Source organism: Chrysochloris asiatica, unplaced genomic scaffold, assembly GCF_000296735.1.
Source record: "Chrysochloris asiatica unplaced genomic scaffold, ChrAsi1.0 scaffold00058, whole genome shotgun sequence".
NCBI lineage: Eukaryota > Metazoa > Chordata > Mammalia > Afrosoricida > Chrysochloridae > Chrysochloris > Chrysochloris asiatica.
The window spans coordinates 17,452,900-17,473,603 of record NW_006408576.1 but is presented as its reverse complement, the minus strand read 5'-3'; the positions used below and the strand labels follow the sequence as shown (position 1 = coordinate 17,473,603).

Here is a 20,704-nt window from a genome sequence, read left to right as displayed (position 1 = left end):
TTTTTTGGCAGCAGAGTCACTCTGATAGATTGTTTAATTAAGAAGAGGGGGGAGAAAGCCCACGCTGATCTTGAGTGTTTAACACAAACTGAAAGATCAAACTCAACCAGCTGCCAAAAACATATTGGCAACTTTCACACCAGAGAAAGGGAAGGGAGGCTGCTAGAGATGACCTGGTTTCTGCTTTTACTGCTGCTTCTCTGACAGTCACATGGCTTTGATCTTTCAGGATTTTAAGTGGAGAGAAAGTAATGACCCTTTGCCCTCTCCTTCCACTAGAGAATACACAATGAAATTGTACACTTAAGGCCAATTATAAGAGGCAACGATGGCAGGACAGGACACAGGACAGCAAGCACACTCATGCAAACCACAACTTCCAAAACTATACAACAAAAAATGTTTAATTAAGCCAGTAAACAAAGCAAAACGAAAGCACTTTGACAAATTATATTTTATTTTTATGGTATAAATTAGTTAGGGAAGCCAATTATTTCCAATATTTCTCTGGTATTACAACGCAATACACTCTCCAGCATACAGAAGATTCTTGTTCAATGGTAAAGAGGTTTTGGTTTATTCAATTTGCTTTAAACTAGAACTGCCTTTATGTATGTACATACCAATCCATGCATAGAGACAATCATGTCTGCTAGTGACTGGACTGAATTGCACCACAGCGCCTCCACCCATTCACAAAAGATTTATCCGCTTCCACTCCTGGCTCCCCAAATGGTTTCACACAGTACCCAAGGTGCCATTTTACATCTGCTCAGGAGATAATCTACACAGGGTCTTTTCCTCTGGACTCCTTGAAAAGCACTCCAGGACTACCTTTGCTAGCAGTTTTTAGAAAAACACTAATCTACGTAACTAAAACCATGCTTTCAGTTTTGTTAGGAATTGTGAAAAGAGGAAGTAGCTTGTAGTGTTGAAGTCTTGTGAGTCCCAGACACAAATACTTCCAACTGTAAATTAAAACCAGTTGCCATCCCAACTCATGGCAAACCCATTTGTGTCAGAGTAGAACTGTGCTCCAAAGGGTTTTCATTGTCTAAGATTTATCTAAAGTAGGTACAGTCGTTTCTTCCAAGGAGTCTCTGGGTAGACTCAAATCTCCAATCTCTCATTAGCATCCAAGCACGTTAACTATTGGTGTTAAGTGTTGTCAAGTTGGTTCCAACTCATAGTGACCTTATGTAGGGTTTTCCAAGGGTTTTAACCACCAACCTTATGGTTAGCAGTCCAGTGATAATCCTACAGCCCAATACCAGGACATTAGCCATTAGGATATACTAAAAATAAAACAGGTGACAATCTTTTCTAGGTGACCAAAGTAGACCACTAGAAACTTAGTGACTCAATTTACATACAAGTCTAACAAACCAAGCCATCTCATTTTCCAGCTCATAGGGGGAGGTGGGGTGTGTGTGTTCAAACAGTTTGTGGAAAAACTCCATTATCTTTTCATTTTATTTTCCCATGATTTTTTGAAGCGTCTTTGTAGCACAGTGGGGGGTGGGGGGGGTGGGGAGGCAATGCTAGAGGCAAACATCTGGTAGCAATAATAGCAAGTAGGAGGAAAATGAGAGTCCCGGTGCTAAATGGCAGGTGTCAAAATGGAGGCAAAGTAGTCTGGAGCTAATACATGGGCATATTTTCCCGTATAAAACAACCCATTAAAGATTTCTTTACACTTCAGAATAGCTCAGGCACTTATGTCCACAACAACACTAAGTCTTCCTCCCTCTACCCCTGACTCTTTAAATATGCAATTATGATTAGTGTCCTTGTTTGGTGCCGTCGAGCGGTTCCGACCCATAGCAACCCTGAACAGGGTTTCTGAGGCTGTAAATCTTGACGGAAGTAGAAAGCCTCATCTTTCTCCCACAAACAACTGGTAGTTTCGAACTGCTGACCTTGCGGTTCACAGCCCGATTCGTAACCACTACGCTACCAGAACACCTCCTTGCTTAACAAGGAAAAAAAAAAGTTTATGAGCATACTAAGGATGAGAAATCTTTTTATTAAGTACTAAGGTAAGCTTTATTAATATGGAAAGTCAGCTTATATTTAACCTGACTGGTGGTATTGGGAAAACAGTGCTCAGTCCTATTATCAATGCAACCAGGTAAGATGACCACTCTACTAGGCAGTGTATACATCACATATGGACAAAGTACAGGCTTCTGCTCATCCTAACAGAACTTAACTTTATAGTTACAATGTCTTTTAACTCTGATCATTTGTACCAATGTACATAAATGTTACTTGGTGGAACTTTCAGGTTCCTCTCTCAATGTAAGTGAGATGAGATTCTTTAGCCACAGAGTCACTCCCGGGTGTCATGCTGGACTACATCCTCAGCATCAGCTGGCTTTCATTTGACACTAGTCTTCGAACAGAGCAGGTTAGGCTGAGAGTACACACTTTTAGTACCAATTCTCTGAAATCAAGGACAGAGATTATACATATCTGCAATGAAACCTTTCAGAATGCAGCCTTACACTAAAAAGCTATTTCTCAGCATACAAGTGGCCCTTGGAAAATCTTTTCAGGATTGTCACATTCATCTGGTAAAAGGAAAAGAGCTTAGAAATTGAATTGTCTTTATGTTGTTGTTAGGTGCCCATCAAGCCAGTGCTGACTCATAGCAGCCCTGTATAGGATTTCCAAGGAGCAGCTGGTGGGTTTGAACCATTAACTTTGTGGTTAGCATTCCAGTGCTGGTCTTACAGTGCCACACCAGGGCTCCAGAGCTGCATTTAAAACCAGTTTAATATCACACATCACATTTCAGAAGATGCCTTGTTTTCCCCCTTTATCCTGCAGAATTGAAGAAGAAATTAATAGACTTTCTGAAGGCAAGAATCTCATCCATTAGTAAGAAAATCTCACTTTATATTAACTTGGCCTTTCTTTGGATATGTTTCAACTGGTTTATATTCTTTCATACCACAAAGCAGGTAGGTGGTAATTATTCTTTCTGGACATGGGGTAGAATTGAGAATCGCAACTATACAGGATTGAAATGTTTTTTAAATGTCTGAGGAAAAGCAAAAGCTTTTAAAATGATAGGGCAGACAGGACCAAAAATAGGAATAAGAATGGTATATAAAATACCAAAAGAAGAGAATTCTTTTATTATCAGTTCACTGAGAAGAAACACGTTTCTCAGAAGCTCCACTTTGCATTTCTATGGCTGCACAGCTTCAACACCAGCACTGGCCTGGAAAATCAGGCACAGTGAAGGCTAATCTTGGTGCAAATAAGAGAATTTTGTTCTCTCTGATCTTTGCTGGGAAACAGGATCAACAAGCCTAACATCGTAAAGGAGAAACTGACACTAAAGCAATGCACATGTTCTTACCAGCAACCATTACACTGATTTTCATAAGTTTGCAAATCAGTACAAAATGAGAATATCCTATCTGTGCTGGGATTGTAATTTACAAACACATACACACAAATCCAACTCTTCCTACTTATCAATTTTATCTTGCTGGTCTTGTGGGGTGGGCAGGGTTTTATCACACTTGGTTTCAGGTTAAGAAACAAGTCCATCTGGTCACTGCAGCAGTTCCCCTATACTACACGTCTCTGCACTACCAGTCTTCTGTTTTGTCCCCTCCCCACCCTCAATTCCTTTAAATGCCACAGCGGAAACAGGAGAGGTCTCAAGTTTAAGACTTGGATTTGAAGCTCAACTCTGCCCCCTTGCTAGCTAAAGACTAGGAAAGTTACTTAACGTGTGTGTGTACCCAAGTAATAAAATCTACCATACAGCACTGCTGTTTAGGATTAAGTCAAGTAGTCTACTTCAATGGCTAGTCTGGTGCTTAACTAAGCCATGGGTGCTCTTGAAATCTTTACTTACTATAGAAAATGAGAGCACCTAGGACTTGGAAGTGGTTTTTAGAGGTACTGAAAGTAGCAAAACCATGGGGCACTGAGCAATGTACCTATCACAGTGACCAGGTCCTGCTCTGTTTTCAGCATCTGCAGAAAGCCAAGACAGGACAGGTTGTTTTGCACAGCTGCCCATGTCAAATATGCATTTATTCAGGATTCCATTACATGCAATGATGCACAAGGGACCTTCTGAACCTAGAGCAAACATCCTAGAACTGTCAAGGACTGAGTGTTCCCAAGGGAGATATTGTCTCCTTAAACCTTTCAAAGCCACTGATATTTAATCCGAAAAGTGGGGATAACACTGACCCATTTTGTGGGATTGTTCTAAGGATTAGAGAAGATAAAATGTGTGAAGGCAGCTGGCTGTATTCTGTAAACGAAGTCAGGTATAGTGTAATCATCTCCTTTTTAACAGATGAGAAAATCCAGGTCTAGAGATGAGCAGAATAAAGATAAAACTGCTTGCTTCTGGAGTGTGAAGAGACAGAACCCAGGCCTCCATCCTATCTATTTCCTGTTGTTGTTGGACTCATGGTGTGCAGAACAGAACTGCTCCATAGCGTTTTACTTTCCAAAGCAGATAGCTAGCTAGGTCTGTATTCCGAAGTGTCTCTGGGTTTGAACCACCAGCCATCAAGCTCTTTACCATTTGTTTCTTCTGTGTCCTATATGATCAAGTGTCTTGGGCTGGCTGTTTTCTAGGCCTCCTGCTAAACATTTTTCCTGGGTTTCCCACTGCCATCCTGTGGGGATTCCTTTCACTGTTGAAAACTGGTGGATCCTATTTCCTGACTTTCACAATTTCCTCTTTCTTGGCTTACCCCTCATCTTGTTAAAGGACATCCTTTGGATGTTTCAGACAAATGACATGTGGGAGTTAAATTTTTGAGATCCGCATGTCTGAAAATACCTTTAATTCTACTCTCTTGCTCAGTTGGCTGGGTACAAGTTGTCTGGGGTTGAGAATCATCTTTTCAGAATTCTGAAAGTACTGCTCCATGCCTTCAAGTTTCAGTGCTATTGTTGAGAAGTCCAATGACATTCTGATTTGTAATCCTCTGTGTGCTTTCTGGGCCCGTTTATGTTCCTTTGAAATTTCACACTGATGTGCCTTGATGTGAGTCTTTTCCCCCTTATTGTGCTGGACATTCATGAGTCCTTTTGATCTGAAGGCTTGTATTCTTCTGTTTTAGAAATTTTCCTTTGTATAGTGCTGCATTGGTGATGTTCCTCCACTATTCTCTCCGAAATGCCTGTCAGCTGGATGCTGGACCTGGAAGATTAATCCCTAGGTCTTGCCTCTTATTTATTTATCACTTTGTCTTGTTTCCTATTTTCTCAGAGATTTATTTTACTCCAACCCTTCTAATGGACCTTTCTAATTTTGTATTTCCTTATGTAATTGTTCCCTCTCTACTTGCCATCTTTAAAGACAAACTATTTCTCTGAAGAATTAAATATGGTTTCTTTAAAGTTTTCTTCTGTTCTCCACATTAACTATTTCCCCAAGTACTTTTTGCTGCTTATTTTAGTCTCTTTAATTCTGAAGCCTGTTCATTCATATTTAAGAGTGAGTCACTAAAAAGCCGACTGGTAGCTCTGCATGCCTGGAAAGGAATTACCAACTGTTGGGCTTTATTTTACCACAGGGGACTTGGCAGCAACGAGATTTTTCTCACTGGAAGAGTGAGAAGACCGTTGGCATCAATAACATTTTTGCCCTAGAACCACTCCATTTCTCTTTATTAAAAAAAAACAACCCTCCAATTTTTCCTGACTTGGTGTTAGGACCTTAATAAGATGTAGCTTAAAAAAAAAAACCTTTAAAAAATTCCATTACCTTTTTTTTTTTAATGTTTTATTGTGAATTATGTGATAGTTTACATGGGAGAGCATTAGCTTTACATTCATCCTATCGTATATTGTTTCATTGCCATGCTTACAATCCCCTCCATGCATCATCAAACAACCAAAGGGTATACCCTGCAAGCGTTCCCGTGGGTCGTCAGCACACACCCCCTTCTCCCTCTCTGGGTCTAGAATCCCCATCTGCCATCTCTCCACGTCATCATCTCTGGCGCAACTGCTTCTCTGGGTTGGGTCTCGCACTCAGCACTTCTCCTTTGATGGTTCCAGGGACTTCTGCTCCTAGACTGCAAAGTCAATCACTCCTCTCGTTTTGCTACAAACATCCACCTTTATATTTCCAACACTCGTAGTCAGTGCTGATAGCAATTACTCACTATTGTGCCACAGGGACCTGTCCCCATCTCCTTTCATCAGCACCGCCCAGACAGATTGGATACTACTCAGTGGAGATTCTACCTTCCTCTGTGCCCTCTGGATCTAGGTTCCCTCTTGAAAGCTTGTAAGCCAGTCACTTCTTGCCTTTGTAGCCCTCCCATTTTGGGTAGCTAATGTCCAAGTTGCCCATCCCTGTCTACTCTGTATATGGAGGGTGCATTACCTTTTAATTCCACTTTTTCAAAAACTTTTTGAAGCTCCCTTGCATACATGTCTGTCAGTATTTAGGGAATGGGGCTGAGGAATGAGGGTACAGTTTATTATGCAGATTTTCATCTATTTTTGACAGTAATAAATGGATGGTACACTTTGACAAAAGTCCCAAACTTTAGGATCAAATTAATTCAAGTGAAAACCAGCATAGCAACAGGTTTTAAAAAACTATTTAAAAAATATTTTATTATTTCCAACCGGAATATCTGCAAATGAAGACAGAGTGAGAGACCAAGAACCTTAACTATCTTATTCTTTCCCCCTTCTTCCTGTGACTAACTCATACACTGTAGTCCCTTTTTCCTGTCCTCCTAAGGTTGACTAACAAATCCATCATCATCACCACTTCAACAATGATAAGGCATTTTTTCATTGTATGAGCTTACTGACAGGAGAAATGAAAAAAGAAGCTGTTGTTGACAACCTCCAAAGAAAGCACTAGTCAGTGTTTCCTGACTTCCATGATCTTTAAGAGATACTTTGGGAGAAAAACAGGAAAGAGATACCGGCAAAGATCCCCAATACAAATTCTACTTGTGCATCAAATCACCCGGCCAGGGCCACGAACAGCCCTCTGAGGCAGTCCACTTCTTCCAAATGTTGGTTCCACAACAAGGACAGCAAAGCGCTGCCAAGCACAAGAAAGAACTCAATTCACGCAACGTAACTAAGTAGCTACCACAGGCAATAAACAACAATTCCATATTGTATTTGCTTAAAAAGTAAGACTGATTCTTTCAGCCCTGCTTGTTTTTTAGACTCTACATTTGGGAGTATAAAAGCCCTTTAAATATTCATGGTAATTTCTGTGCTTTGATTATAGGTTAGCTTTTCTGTGTAAGATGTGCTTGAAACAGATTTATTAAATATTGTAAGTTCAAATACCTACTATAATTACAAGAAACAGACTATTCTATACAGTTTTAAAACTATTAAAAATTGAAACCTGAGGCCCTTAAGAAGCAAATACAAATTTTATTCCACTGCTGTGCACATTTAAAAGGACAAGTTGCATTTTTAATGTCTTGGTTGGTTGTGTGCCATGGAGTCGGTTCCAACTCATAGCAACCCCATGTAGGGTTTCCGAGGCTGTAAATCTTTACAGGAACAGAAAGCCTCATCTTTCTCCTGCGGAACAGCTGGTGGTTTTGAACTGTCGACTTAAGGTTAGCAGCCCGACTCCTGAGCACTATGCTACCAGAGCGCCTTTTAAAAGTCTTACTAGAGTAAAACTCACAACTTAAAAATTTTTATTCCAAAGGGGCCTAATGTATATGGAAAACAATAATTCCTTTGGGTACCATGTGAACTATGAAATGGTTTATTTCTAGTTTATTAAACAAATATCAATTATTCTCCACTGAGATACCTTTTCATGTAAAGTGTAGGCATTTCACTGTTCAACCGGTAGCCGCACACACATACTGAGCACTTACCAGGTTTTTGAAAAGCGCTGTCAGCTCCTTTGTAAACACTGAGAACTTCAGGAATGCACTTCCTAAATCTGGGTCATCTCTGCACACACAGTTGCCACCAAACTTCTCCAGCGCTTGGGTGTACTGCTCTTCATTTTCCACATGAGCTATAACAGCAATGTGAGATGTACTGTTTGTTAATGCATGAGCAAGCACTCAGCCCCCATTCCCCTCCAGGTTCCTCTTGGTTGTGAATAAAACTGAACACATTAACAGAATACAAATCTGAGAAAAGTCAAAGAACAGAAGTACCTCTGCTATTTCAATAACAACCTATTGTGCCAGCAATAGGTCCTAAAGAATAAGCCTGATGAAGAAGAGAAAGTCCTTATACCAAATGCCACAGTTTTCAACATATTAGATGAGACTGTCAAGGGTATCCTAATACTTCCTTTCTATCTATGACTTCTTTCTGGTTTAAGTAGTGGCAGAAGTCACAAGTCCAGTGAACAGACTCGGCCTTCTTCTGAAATCTCAACAAGAGATGCCCTGTTTCTCTCTAGCCTGAAGCTCGCTACTCAAGTCCAGGCCACAAACCACAGCTACTTCTCCTTTCAAAACAGGAACAACAGTGGTCTTCAGAGCACAGGTCAATGCTGCAAAGGTCAGTTCAGTGCCACCATGTCTCTGCTCATGATATGTCCTCTGCCACACATTCTTCAGGATCTGTGTGTGCATATATGTGTCTGTGTTTCAATCTTAACTCCTATGTTGGAGTATAGTCTGAGAAACAAGAGCACTATGGCTTTTTTTTTTTTCCTGGATTGCAAAGAATAAAATAAAAGACTTGAAGAATGAAATTCATTTATCTTGTGTTTACTAGATCCACATATGGAATTCCCTAAGGCATCCAAGATCTCACTGGAGGTCAAGGATAAAGCACTTCCCTGGTAGGTTGGATGGGTACACCATTCATAGATCATGGTCAAAGATTGCCCTCTAAAAACAAATATAAGTAAATTAAGTAAGAAAGTAAAGTAAGTAAGTAAAATAAATAAATAAAACAAATGCTCCATTCATTTGTCCCAGTTGTCTGGCATTGGCATTGGTGACAGTGTTTAAGTTCCCTGAGGAAGAATCTGCACTGTTACAGAGGGGTTTTCGGAATCTGTTTCTCAGTGAGGTAGCTGAGCTACATATACCAGGGCTTTCTCTGTCTGATGGAGTTCACATGGTGGGCACATACAAGGTAACAAGTGTTTGCCCTTTTATGACTGTAAAATGATGATGAAATGATGAAAGCACAGGTACCCATCCATACAAGCTAATGCTGTTTGATTATAGACTGGAAAGATTAATTTGGAAATGTCTGATATCGTAGTGAGAGAATTATATATCCATCACACTAACTTACCAGAATTACCTGTGTGCTCTACCTCTTATTTCTTAATTAGAGGTCTTGAGATGAGAATCTCTGGATTCTATAGTCAAAGATCTATATATCATTTTGATTTCCAAGAGGGAGTAAGAACCACTGATTTAAAACCTGGAATCCAGGTTTTTACTGTTTAAGATGCTTTTACTATTTAACACTGATCCTCAACTTTGTGAGTGTCCTCACATGGTGCTGTAAGACAAGTACTTGATTGCAATGTTGGTTTGAACCTCAAGATCAGTGGTTCAAATCCACTAGCCACTCCTGAGAAACCCAATACAGGGTCACTATGAGTCAGAACCGACTTGACGGCACCTAACAACAACAATAACTTGACTTTGTGTGGCTCCATTCTATTAGTCTACCTGAATAGCAACCTAATCCCCCAAGACCACAAAGACCCCATTCTTCTGTCCCTTGGGCATGCAACCCTCCTGTCCCTTTCAGCTGTGGGTGTGGTCTCATCTGTCCAGCACACATTAACAGCAACCCCACACTCCAGAACGAATTGGAACAAAGATATGACTCTCTGAAACCTAGGAGGCTGTGACCCCACCCTTTTGAAGAAGCCAAGAAACTGCAGCCCCACCCTTTGAAACCGTAAAGGTCCTGCTTCCTGAGCTCCTTCCAACAGTTCTCTGGACTTCTGAGCTGCTTCAGGGATGGTCCTTTTCTTTTCTCAGATGACAAGAAGTGTTCCTATTCCCTGTCTGTATAATACAAAGAAGGAGGCAAACAGTGCTCTTTCTCTGTCCTTTTCAGCATAAGCGGATATGTTTTCTGCTATAGTAGTTGCTTAGATCCATCACAAGCTTACTCTTTAACAAAAGATTATGTAGTCATGTTCTTGGTGAACATAACAGAACATGTACCTTTAGTTTTTAAATTTTTCAAACCTTTAAGTTCTGTTTTCATTTTGCACAGTTAATTTTTACGTCCCCTTCTTTCCTCTCACATTTTACTGTAAACAGCAAGGAGAAACTATGTGACCCAATCAAGTTCTTACTTATCAGCCAGAGAGTCATGTGCATCACTAATATAGTATACCTTTCAACAAACATTTGAATGTAATTCCGAGTTCTTCTTCCTTGCATAAAAAGTATCACACTTTCTCCATTGTCCAATCATGTGTTCATCATTTTCTTTTAAAGCCTCATCAGAAACACATTTAATGTCCATCTTTCTAGCAACATTCTGTTACTGATATGCATATTATTTAACATGGTAGTGAAGCTCTCTATGGTTCTCCTCACTCCCTTCTGCATCCTCACAAGAACTGCCTTTGACATCCAAATTTCTACCATCTTTTTCTAGGCCTTTACTAGTTTTGTTGCTGCTGTTGTGTGCCATTGAGTGCATTCCAACAAATAACAACCCTGTATAGGTTTCCAGGGGAGTGGCTAACTACTGACGTGTGTTTAGCAGTCTAGTGCTCATTCTATACAGCCGCACCAAGGCTTTTACTATCAGACACCTTACAATTTTTTCCAACCTCCACCCACTATCCAATTCTAAAACCACTTCCACATTATAGGTATTTGTTAGAGCAGCACTGGACTCTTCCAGTAGCAAATTCTGTCTTAGTCATCTAGTGCTGTTTTAATAGAAATATCACAAGCGGGGGCTTTAACAACATAAATTTATTTTCTAGTAAGTCCAAATTCAGGGTGGACTTTAGAGGAAAGCCTTCTCTCTCTGTCGGCTCGAGAGGAAGGTCTTTGTCTCTTTTGGGCTTCTGTTTCTGGAAATTTTCACATGGCTTGACATGTGTCTTCCCTCATCTCTCCTTCTTTTGCTTGCTTGTTTAATTTCCTTTTTATCTCAAAAGAGATCGACTCAAAGCACACCCTACACTAATCCCATCTCATTAACATAATAAAGACAATCCACTCCAAATTATAACCATAGGCAAAGAGGTTAGAATGTGTGACACATGTGTTTCGGGGGCACAATTCAATCCCTAACAGGAGCTGACAGCCACAAGCAGATGTCTGGTGCTGGTATCACTCAGCTGGGTTAGAGAAACAGAGGAATGCAAACCCTACACTTTATGCTGTTACCCTTGCTCACTGCTCCCTGGGCCATCAGGCTTCCCCATGATGCCAACAGAGAAGTGTACTAGCCATGGTGGTTTCCTTCATCTGAGCAGATGTGAATGCAGAAGCCCAGCAGGGAGTCAAAAGAGACCTAAGACTCCATGGAAACCTCATCATACCCATATCTTCTCTAAGTGAACACTAAAAGGGAAGGGCAAGGGAATTAACATACATTAACTGCTTATTGTTGTTGTTAGCTGCCATGGACTCATCTGGACTCACAGTAACTCCGTGCACCACAGAACAAAATGCTGCCTGAACCTGTGCCATTCCTGTCTACGATGGGTTGCAGATCAGACTGTTGTGATCCATAGGGTTTTCACAGACTGATTTTTGGAAGTGGACAGTGAGGTCTTCCTTCCTATTCTATCTTAGGCTGAAAGCGCAACAAGCAAGCTTCCACTGGTACATGGGTGGTGGCTGCGCACAACGAATGTACATAAAGCCAGAATGAAAGGTGAGAATTCTACGACTGAACTACCAGTGGCCTCACATGCTTTTGTTGAATTTAATTACACAATACATAGTATCATCCCTATTTTTTATGAATAAAGGGGCGTTCACAGGGATTAAGTGACTTGTCCAAGATCACACAGTTGGTAAGAGGTACAGCAGAATTCTGAGCCAGGAGAGGAGTTTATTCCACTTTCTGTTCACTATGCAAACTGTCTCTTAAGTCTGCGATAACCTCTAAGAAGAGGTCTTCTCTTCAATAGCTGTCCATCAATCTGGCATATGGGAAACGAACAACCGAAACCTCATGTTTCAGCATGAAAGAATACGAAAGAACTACTTATAATCCCTCCTTCTGGACTCCTTAATTTATTCTCTGGCACAGGATAGGGTTTCTTGTCTGCTTGTTTTAATTCTTATTCTCTACTTGTCAATCTGCAAAATAAGGTATAGATATCACCACTAATTCTAATGGTGATAAATGAATGAGGTGTGGTTTTTTGTTTTTTACTATGATGACGATGATGACAATGAGCTCACAAATTTTATTTTACGTTTTCATCTACTGCAGTCATTATTATCTTTGGATGTTCAAACTGTCCCATTTTTAGTTAATGAGAGTCTTCTCATTCTGCAAATGAATTTGAAGCTTCTTGATCCTATCTTGGTGCTCCACAGTAAAAACAGTACACCTTCCATAAATATATATTAACTGACAGGCCTACTACTCCAAGTCTTGAGATTTTCCTACTAGACAACAGAAAGTAGTTGAGTGCCATTACTTTTCTTTTGCCAAAAGCAAACTTAAAAATAGGAAACTAAAATAAATAGCTTGGGAATAAAGTTTCTGGAAACAACCCAAACTGTGTCTATCAGTTTTTATTTACAGAATTGCAAAAGCTGTTCTAAAAAGAGCTCTCTCTCTCTCACCTCCCCCTTGTTTAAATTTGGTTCTTATTAATGATCCAGATCCAAATTTTTAATCTGCGCGAGTCCTTAGAAAATAAGAATTAGAGTCGCTTAACCAATGTCAGGATGAGACCCCACTCCTTGCCTATTCAAACCTCACATGCCTCCCATTCCTCACACACCACTGCACACTAGGCCGACGTTCCATCAATACACTCATAAGGAACAGAAAGGGATGGGATGAAAGGCTGTCACAGAAAAATCTATTATGAGGCCATGTGTACAGACTAAGTTTAGAAGTAACAATAAGCTTTTGATATAAGCTTTTTGTTTACTTGTTTCTGTTATTTAAAAAACGGGATCAATGAGAAGGCCCAGCTTATAGGGTTCTAGCAAAAACTGTTGGATCCAAAGAGAACAAAACCTTTATTTCTAGTCAATGGGCCACACATGTAAGTATGGCTGACAGGTCAGCAGCGCCCACAGAACAGAGAGAAGGCAAGCCACTGTCATATACTGCAAAAGGAAGGGACACAAAGTTGAATATGGATCACGGTGACTGCCAAAAACGTCTAGAGAAAGATCCATTAATGTCTTCATTGATGGTCTGTAACAAGCCAGACAAGGTCGTGGGCACTGAGGCTTTGGAGAAGCTAAGAAAAGAACACTTGTGTTGAGGCTCCAAAAAGATGTTGTTGTTAAGTGCTGTGCAGTCAACTCTGACTCATAGCAACCCTGTATAGGGTTTTTAAGGAGCAACTGATGGGTTTGAACTGCCGACCTTGTGGCTAGCAGTCCAGTGCTTATTCTACAGCACCACACAAGGACTCTATAGGAATTGTCAAATAGAGAAGAGCAACAGAAACAGGACGGTATCAAGGTCACAGGGGAATCAGGGAGTCCCACGTGTTCAGAGGTTGTTACTGCTTTCTCTGTTTTAAAGACCCTGTCAGCATCCAACTCTCCTTTCTCAAATCCATCCAAGGACAGCATAGGTCTCACTGTCTCAACCTCCTCAGGCCATCCCTATGTGTTGTTTTTGTTTTTGTTTTCATTCAAAGGGATTCTGAAAGGTGACCTAGTCTAGAATTCACTTTACAGACAAGGAAACGAAAACTTAGACAGGTGGTGACTTGCTCAAGTTTACAGCAGAGCTGGAACAAGAGATTTCCTTCTCTCAGCTCAGTGCTCTTCCTACCATACTAGGAACTATTTCTTTGTTTGCTCATCACATTATCACTATCCTCAGCTCCAGGCGAAGACAAATGTGTTACAACTCTATAGTCAAGCACATGCACTGTTTATCCAAACAGCAAATGTCAATCACCAGAGGGAAAGAGAAGAAGGGGATGTGAGGATCTTCTACCCCTCTGCTCCTGACACATAGTCATCCACTCTGGTGGTCAGGCTTCCTGAGGAAGTCATCTGCTGATGCCACACATTCCAACCATGCACACAGACAGCTCTGAGAAGGATGCATTTAAAAAGAGACATATGTTCTCTTCCAAAGTAGCAGCTTTGTGAAGACACTACTGATGACTAATATTCAAATGCAAATTACAATTTTAATGTTGGGATCATTTGACATAGCTCAATATTAAAAAAAAAAAAAAAATCCTTCAAACTATCAGCCCTATACATTATCTGGCTTCAGATCTAATAAATGGCACATAATCTCATGGGACACAGCCTTTTCTTAAAATCAGAGATAATCTCCACTTCTTAACAGGAATCTACCTGTAAATATGCCAAGTGAGAGAGCCATTTTCAGAACTTTAATATTAAAATCATCCCAGATAAATGACTTAAAAAAAATATTTTAAATTTGGTAATCTGGTACCGGAGTTCTGGTGTGGCGCTGTGGACTAATGTGCTAGACTGTGAAGTCAGTTTGAACTATAAGGTCGGCAGTTCAAGCTCACTAACTCCTAGAAAACCCTATATACAGGGTCACTATGAGGTGGAACCTAACAACAATAACAACAATCTGGTACCAAAAGACTTAAAAGTATTTTTTTCCATCCAATCATCCCACTTCTAGAAATCTAACTAAAGGAAATAAGATAACCAGAGATATATGTACAAAACAATGTATAAAGAGTTACCATTGAAAACATATAAAAACTTCACTGAGGTTTAGGGTCATGGTCTCAGGGGATATCTTCATGCCTAGTAACATGCTTAAGTACTTATGTTTGATATGCAGTGCTTAGGGTCTTAAAAGCTTGCAAACAGTCATATAAAGCATGACAATTGGTCTCTATTCATCAAGAACAAGAGAGGAAGAAGGTGAGTCAAGAATAGGAGGAAGATATGGAATGTGTCTAATTGCCTCCATAAATAGCTGCCTCCTTTGCTATGAGACCAGAAGAACTGGATGGTGCCCAATTACCATTACTAAACATTCTGATCAAAGATTCCATAGAAGAATGCTGCTCAAAAGGGAGGGAAATACATAACAGAACTTCAAACTCTCATGGACTCTAAACTTCCTAGAGCCATGAAGGTTGGATGAACCCCTAAAACTACTGCACTGACATAATACTTAAATCTTAAATAAAAAATAGCCCCTGAAATCTTAAAACCAACAGTTTAACAAATAAAAACTGCTTTGAGCATTATGTGTTGTTGTTGTTGTTGTTTTTAACTATTTATATGAGATCCAATTGACAATGTCAATTTGAAAGATAAGGTAGAAACCATAAGGAGCAGTGAATATATATTAATGGGGGAAGGAACAATTCAGGAAAGCAAGGTAAGAATGGTTATACAACTCAAAAAATGTAACAAATGTTCCTGAACTGTATATGCAGAAATTGTTGAATTGGTGTGTATTTGGCTATGCATATTCTCAATAAGAAAATAAAATTACATTTAAATAATTCATACACAACCCAAAATACACTTGTGGGCTGTGTAGATCAAAGAAAAGAAAACAATATAAAGTTCCAATAATATGGAAATGATTACATTACAGCATATCTACAAAATGGATTTAAAAATCATATTTCCTAAGATTATTTAATAAATGATGTAGATATAGCCAGGATAGAATGCCAAACTAAGAAACAAATCATACGGTAGGTACATCTTGGCTGAAAGCAGAGAGTACCAGGAAGATGTTTACCTGTGCTTTATTGACTATTCAAAGGCTTTCTACTGTATGGATCATGACAACCTATGGACGACATTGTGAAGTATGAGTAGCCCGGAACACTTAATTGTGCTCATGAGGAATCTGTACCTGAACCAAGAGGCAGTTGTTTGAACAGAACATGGTAACACTGAATGGTTTGAAAAAGAAAGGTGTGCGACAAGGTTGTATTCTTTCACCATACTTATTCAACCTGTATGCTGAGCAAATAATCCAAGAAGCTGAGTTCTACAAAGAAAAACATGGCATCAGGATTGCAGGATTGGAGGAAGACTCATGAACAACCTGCGATATGCAGATGATACAACCTTGCTTTCTCAAAATGAAGAGGACTTAAAACATTTACTGATGAAGATCAAAGAGCACAGCCTTCAGTATGGATTACATCGCAATATAAAGAAAACAAAAATCCTCACCACTGGACCAATAAACAACATTCTTATCAATGGAGAAAAGATTGAAGTTGTCAAGGACTTCATTCTTCTTGGATCAACTATCAACACTCATGGAAGCAGCAGTCAATAAATCAAATAACGTATTGCATTAGGTAAATCTGCTGCATGAGACCTTTTTAAAGTGTTGAAGAGCTGTCAGCTTGAGGTCTAAGGTGCGCCTGACCCAAGCCATGGTATTTTCAATAACTTCATATGCATGCAAAAGCTGGACAGTGAATAAGGAAGACTGTAGAAGAATTGATGCTTTTGTGTTGTGGTGTTGGAGGAGAATATTGAAAGTGCCATGGCCTGCCAAAAGAACCAATAGATCCGTTTTGGAAGAAATGCAGCCAGAGTGTTCCTTGGAGGCTAAGATGGTCAAACTTGGTCTCTCATACTTTGGACATATTGTCAGGAGGGAGCAGTCGCTGGAGAAGGGTATCATGTTTGGTAAGGTGGAGGGTCAGAGAAAAAGAGGAAGACCCCCAATGAGATGGATTAGCCAAGTGGCAGCATCGATGGACTCAAGCGTTGCAACAGTAGTTGAGGTGAGCCCAGGATCGGGGCAGTGTTTTGTTCTGCTGTGCGTAAGGTCGCTATGAGTCGGTACCGACTTGATGGCACCTAACAACGACACCAAGGCCAAGTGCTTTCTATTTTATATTATTTCTCATCCAGATAGGTATCTTAGAGTTGAGGAAACACATTTTGGGAGTGTAAATAACTAGTCCAGGGTTACACCACTTATAAGTAGCAAAGCTTGCATTGAACGTCAAAAGTGGTGCCTCAGAACACGAGCCTGTCTGAGTTATGTGGATAAGCAAGATTAGGCCACGATGATGACTTTGTTTATTGCTTTTCTGAATGTTCCAAATTAAGCATGTATTATGTTTAGAATCAGAAAACAACTTCAAGAATAAAAATTGAAAAGAAACCTTAAGTGTCTTAAGCTACTGGAGATGGGGGAGGTGGTTGTACTCCTTGAGTCAGTTCCTACTCATAGGGACCCGGTATAGGGTTTCTGAGACTGCGAATCTTTATAGGTACAGAAAGCCTCATCTTTTTCTCATGAAGTGGCAGGAGAATTTGAACTGTTGACTTTGCAGCCCAATGTATAACCCCCTACATCAAGAATAAACATAAAAAGGAAACCGTGTGAGTGGACCAGAATGTGACCAGATGAAGATAAAGATATTTGAAACTGTGACCAGGTATAAATTGCTATAATTTGATGAACTGGACTTTTGCTTATGGATGCAGTTGCTCAAAATTCCAACTGGAATTGAAGATTCTTCAGATAGAGGAACATGCTGATCTCTTCAGTATACTGGGTTGATAGGGATGGGCAATTTAGACATTAGCTATCAAAAACTGGGTGAGGCGGGACTATAAAGGCAATTAGTGGCTGGCTTATAAGCTTTCATGGGTGTACTTAGTTTCAGAATGAGGTGTGTGTGGGGGGTGTGGGGTGGGTAAGGTAGAATCCCTACTGCATAGTTTTCCTCTTTTCCAGATGGGTCTGGTAAAGGGGGTGGGGGATGATATTGATAGGATTTTATGATTCAGTTGTGAGTAATTGTTAGCAGGATTATGATTGTCAAAACTTAAATTGTGAGAAGTTTTGTAACTAAAAGGGGAAGTAGTTAATCTTTCATTTCAGGAACAGACAATCCCAGGACCATCAAGAAGGAAGAGCCTGAGTGGAGCATGAGATCGCTACTTAGAAAAGTAACAACAGCTGAGACGGTGGCAGAGGTGGTGACATGGAAAGACAGAGCTGCTGCAGGCTCTAGGCCCACGGACTAAGTAAGGCTGTGTGCCTGCAGGCAGGAGGCTGGCTTGCAGAATGTGCCCTTTGAATGTTTAAATAAGTATGTGTACACCAAATACTTTTGCTGTGTTCATATGCAAAATATAAAATATAAATGGGGAACCACAGGAAGGATAACTGTTGTTATAGGGAAGGGATTGTAATCACTGTTGAATGAAAAGCTGGTCTATAAATCTTCTCTCAATTCACAATAAAACTTTAAAATAATAAAAAAAGAAATGTTAAGTATCAGCTATCGTGACTAGACTGTTTGGGTTCTATATGTCTATGTCTATTACAAAGGAGCTCTAGTAGCGTAATAGTTATGACAGGGCCGATGACCTCAAGGTCAGCAGTACAAAATTATTAGCTGTTCCGAGCAACGCCATGAATCAGAACCGACTCCTCGGCACATCACCACTACCACCATGCCTATTACAAATTTTATAATCTGTCTTTCTTCATGTTAAGTTTCTCCTGGATAAATTTACAATATAGACAGCCTTTGGTACTTGAATACTTGCATCATCTCTGAGAAGACTTAAGTACCTACAACCAAAAAGGCTTAGATGAGAAATCCCTTCATATTTTACAACTCCATGTTCAAGCTAAGTAAACTCTTCTTGAAGCTGAAGCTTCATCACTTGCTATATTTTCTGCTTTCTGTAACATCACATGCACCTTCCCACTTCCAAAACTTTATTCAAAACTTTCCTAGGGAATTCCCTTTGGCTTTCATTTCTCAAGAAATTACTAGTCCCTGTGGATATTGTTGTCTGAAGTGGGTTCAAGGGTCTTCACCTCACAGGGACAACTAGCCTCTGGAGTATCAACAGTCTCCAAAACCACATATAATAATAGCTAGCCATTTGTGTAGAAGATACATGGCTTCAAAAAGTTCATGGAAAAAATCCTATTATCTTTTTATTCCATTTTTCCACAAACTTTTTGAAGCCCCCTTGTATGTATATATGTATGTATGTGTACACACACAAGGGTAAGCCAGAAAGTACTGCTATAAAAAAAAAAAAAAATCACAGAAACTTTTAGTGAATAAAAATATCAAAATGAGAAGCTGTTGTTTGTTAACCTACCCTCTCCATCTAGGTCTATATACTCTTGAAGACAGTGTTTCTATTTCACTAATCCTTTCCCTGGTGTGGTGCTGTGGGTTAATGCTACAGACTGCAAGGTCAGTTTGAACCTCAAGGTTGGCAGTTCAAGTTCACCAGTCGCTCTTCAGAAACCCTATACAGGGTCACTATGAGTCAGAACTAACTTGATGGCACTTAGCAATAACAAACAACAACCCTTTCTCCCAAAATTCTGCATTCTTCGATTTACACCTCATCAAAACAGCAGTTTGGGCATCCTTAAAGGTTACAAGTCGGGCTGCTAATCTCAAGGTCAGCCGTTTGAAACTACCAGCTGTTCCATGGGAGAAAGATAAGACTTTCTGTTCCTATAAAGATTTACAGCCTCTGAAACCCTGTTCAGGGTCGCTATGGGTCGGAACCGACTCAACGGCACTTAACAACAACAACAAACCCTATTTAGGATCGCTATGAGTCAGAACTGATTCCATAGTGCAAAATCACTACCACTACCACCACCAAAGGACTTAAAGTATGTTCCTTTTCAATGTATTTTGAGTTGGGGAAACAAAATAAGTCTGACAGGGTAAGATCAGTATTTTTGTGTGATGGGAAAGCTCTTCCAACAAAATTCTAGCAGAAGAAGTAGATACATCATTCTGATGGAAAATTTTTGGCAAAATTTCTCTGGTCTTTCTCACCAATGCAGTTCTCAACTGTCTTTACATTGCTTCATAGTAAGTTCCCATAATTGCCCTATATCGTTCAAGAAAACCTATTAAGATTTACCCTTTTGTTGTTGTTCTTAAGTGCTGTCAAGTCGGTTCTGACTCAGTTACCCTGAATAGAGTTTCCAAGGAGTGGCTGGTGGATTTGATGCGCCGACCTTGTGGTTAGCAGTCCAATGTTTATCCTACAGCATCACACCAAGACTATCCTAGGAAGCCACTGTCTTGACTGAACCTATTTTTTTGAAGACACCCTGATAAGACTAAGACAAGTAAAGTACTGAGTGAACGTGTCTGCAGTCACCAACTGATCACAGAGATGTTTATACACTTTGTTTGGAATAAACCTGTGCTTGAACTAGAACCCCAGTAGCAATACTTTTTCACTTATACTTGTAGTCAAATCCACTGCCAATGAGTAAATGCCAACTCATAGCAACCCAATATAGAGTTCACAAGACTAAGCCTTTATAGGAGCAAACAACCTCATCTTTCTCCAAAAGAGAGGCTGGTGTGGTGCTGCAGGTTAATGCACTGAACTGCACAGTTGGTTTGAACCACAAGGTCGGTGGTTCAAGCTAACCAGCCTCTCCTTGGAAATCCTAAACAAGGTGGCTATGAGTTGGAACCGACTCAACAGTACATAACAACAAATATATATATATATTTGTTGTTGTTGTTAAGTGCCGTCGAGTCGGTTCCGACCCATAGCGACCCTGTACAGGGTTTCCGAGGGTGTAAATC

General features: G+C 40.0%; 1 protein-coding gene across 2 annotated transcripts in view; it reads right to left on the bottom strand.

The window, feature by feature from the left end:
• ASAP2 (ArfGAP with SH3 domain, ankyrin repeat and PH domain 2) overlaps positions 1 to 20,704 on the bottom strand; it is a 281,424-nt gene that overhangs the window by 123,128 nt on the left and 137,592 nt on the right. For both annotated transcript variants that reach the window (XM_006863981.1, XM_006863980.1), the window contains exon 3: positions 7,869 to 8,014. In XM_006863981.1, the coding sequence (XP_006864043.1) occupies positions 7,869 to 8,014 (146 nt within the window). The remainder of the gene's footprint in view (positions 1 to 7,868; positions 8,015 to 20,704) is intronic.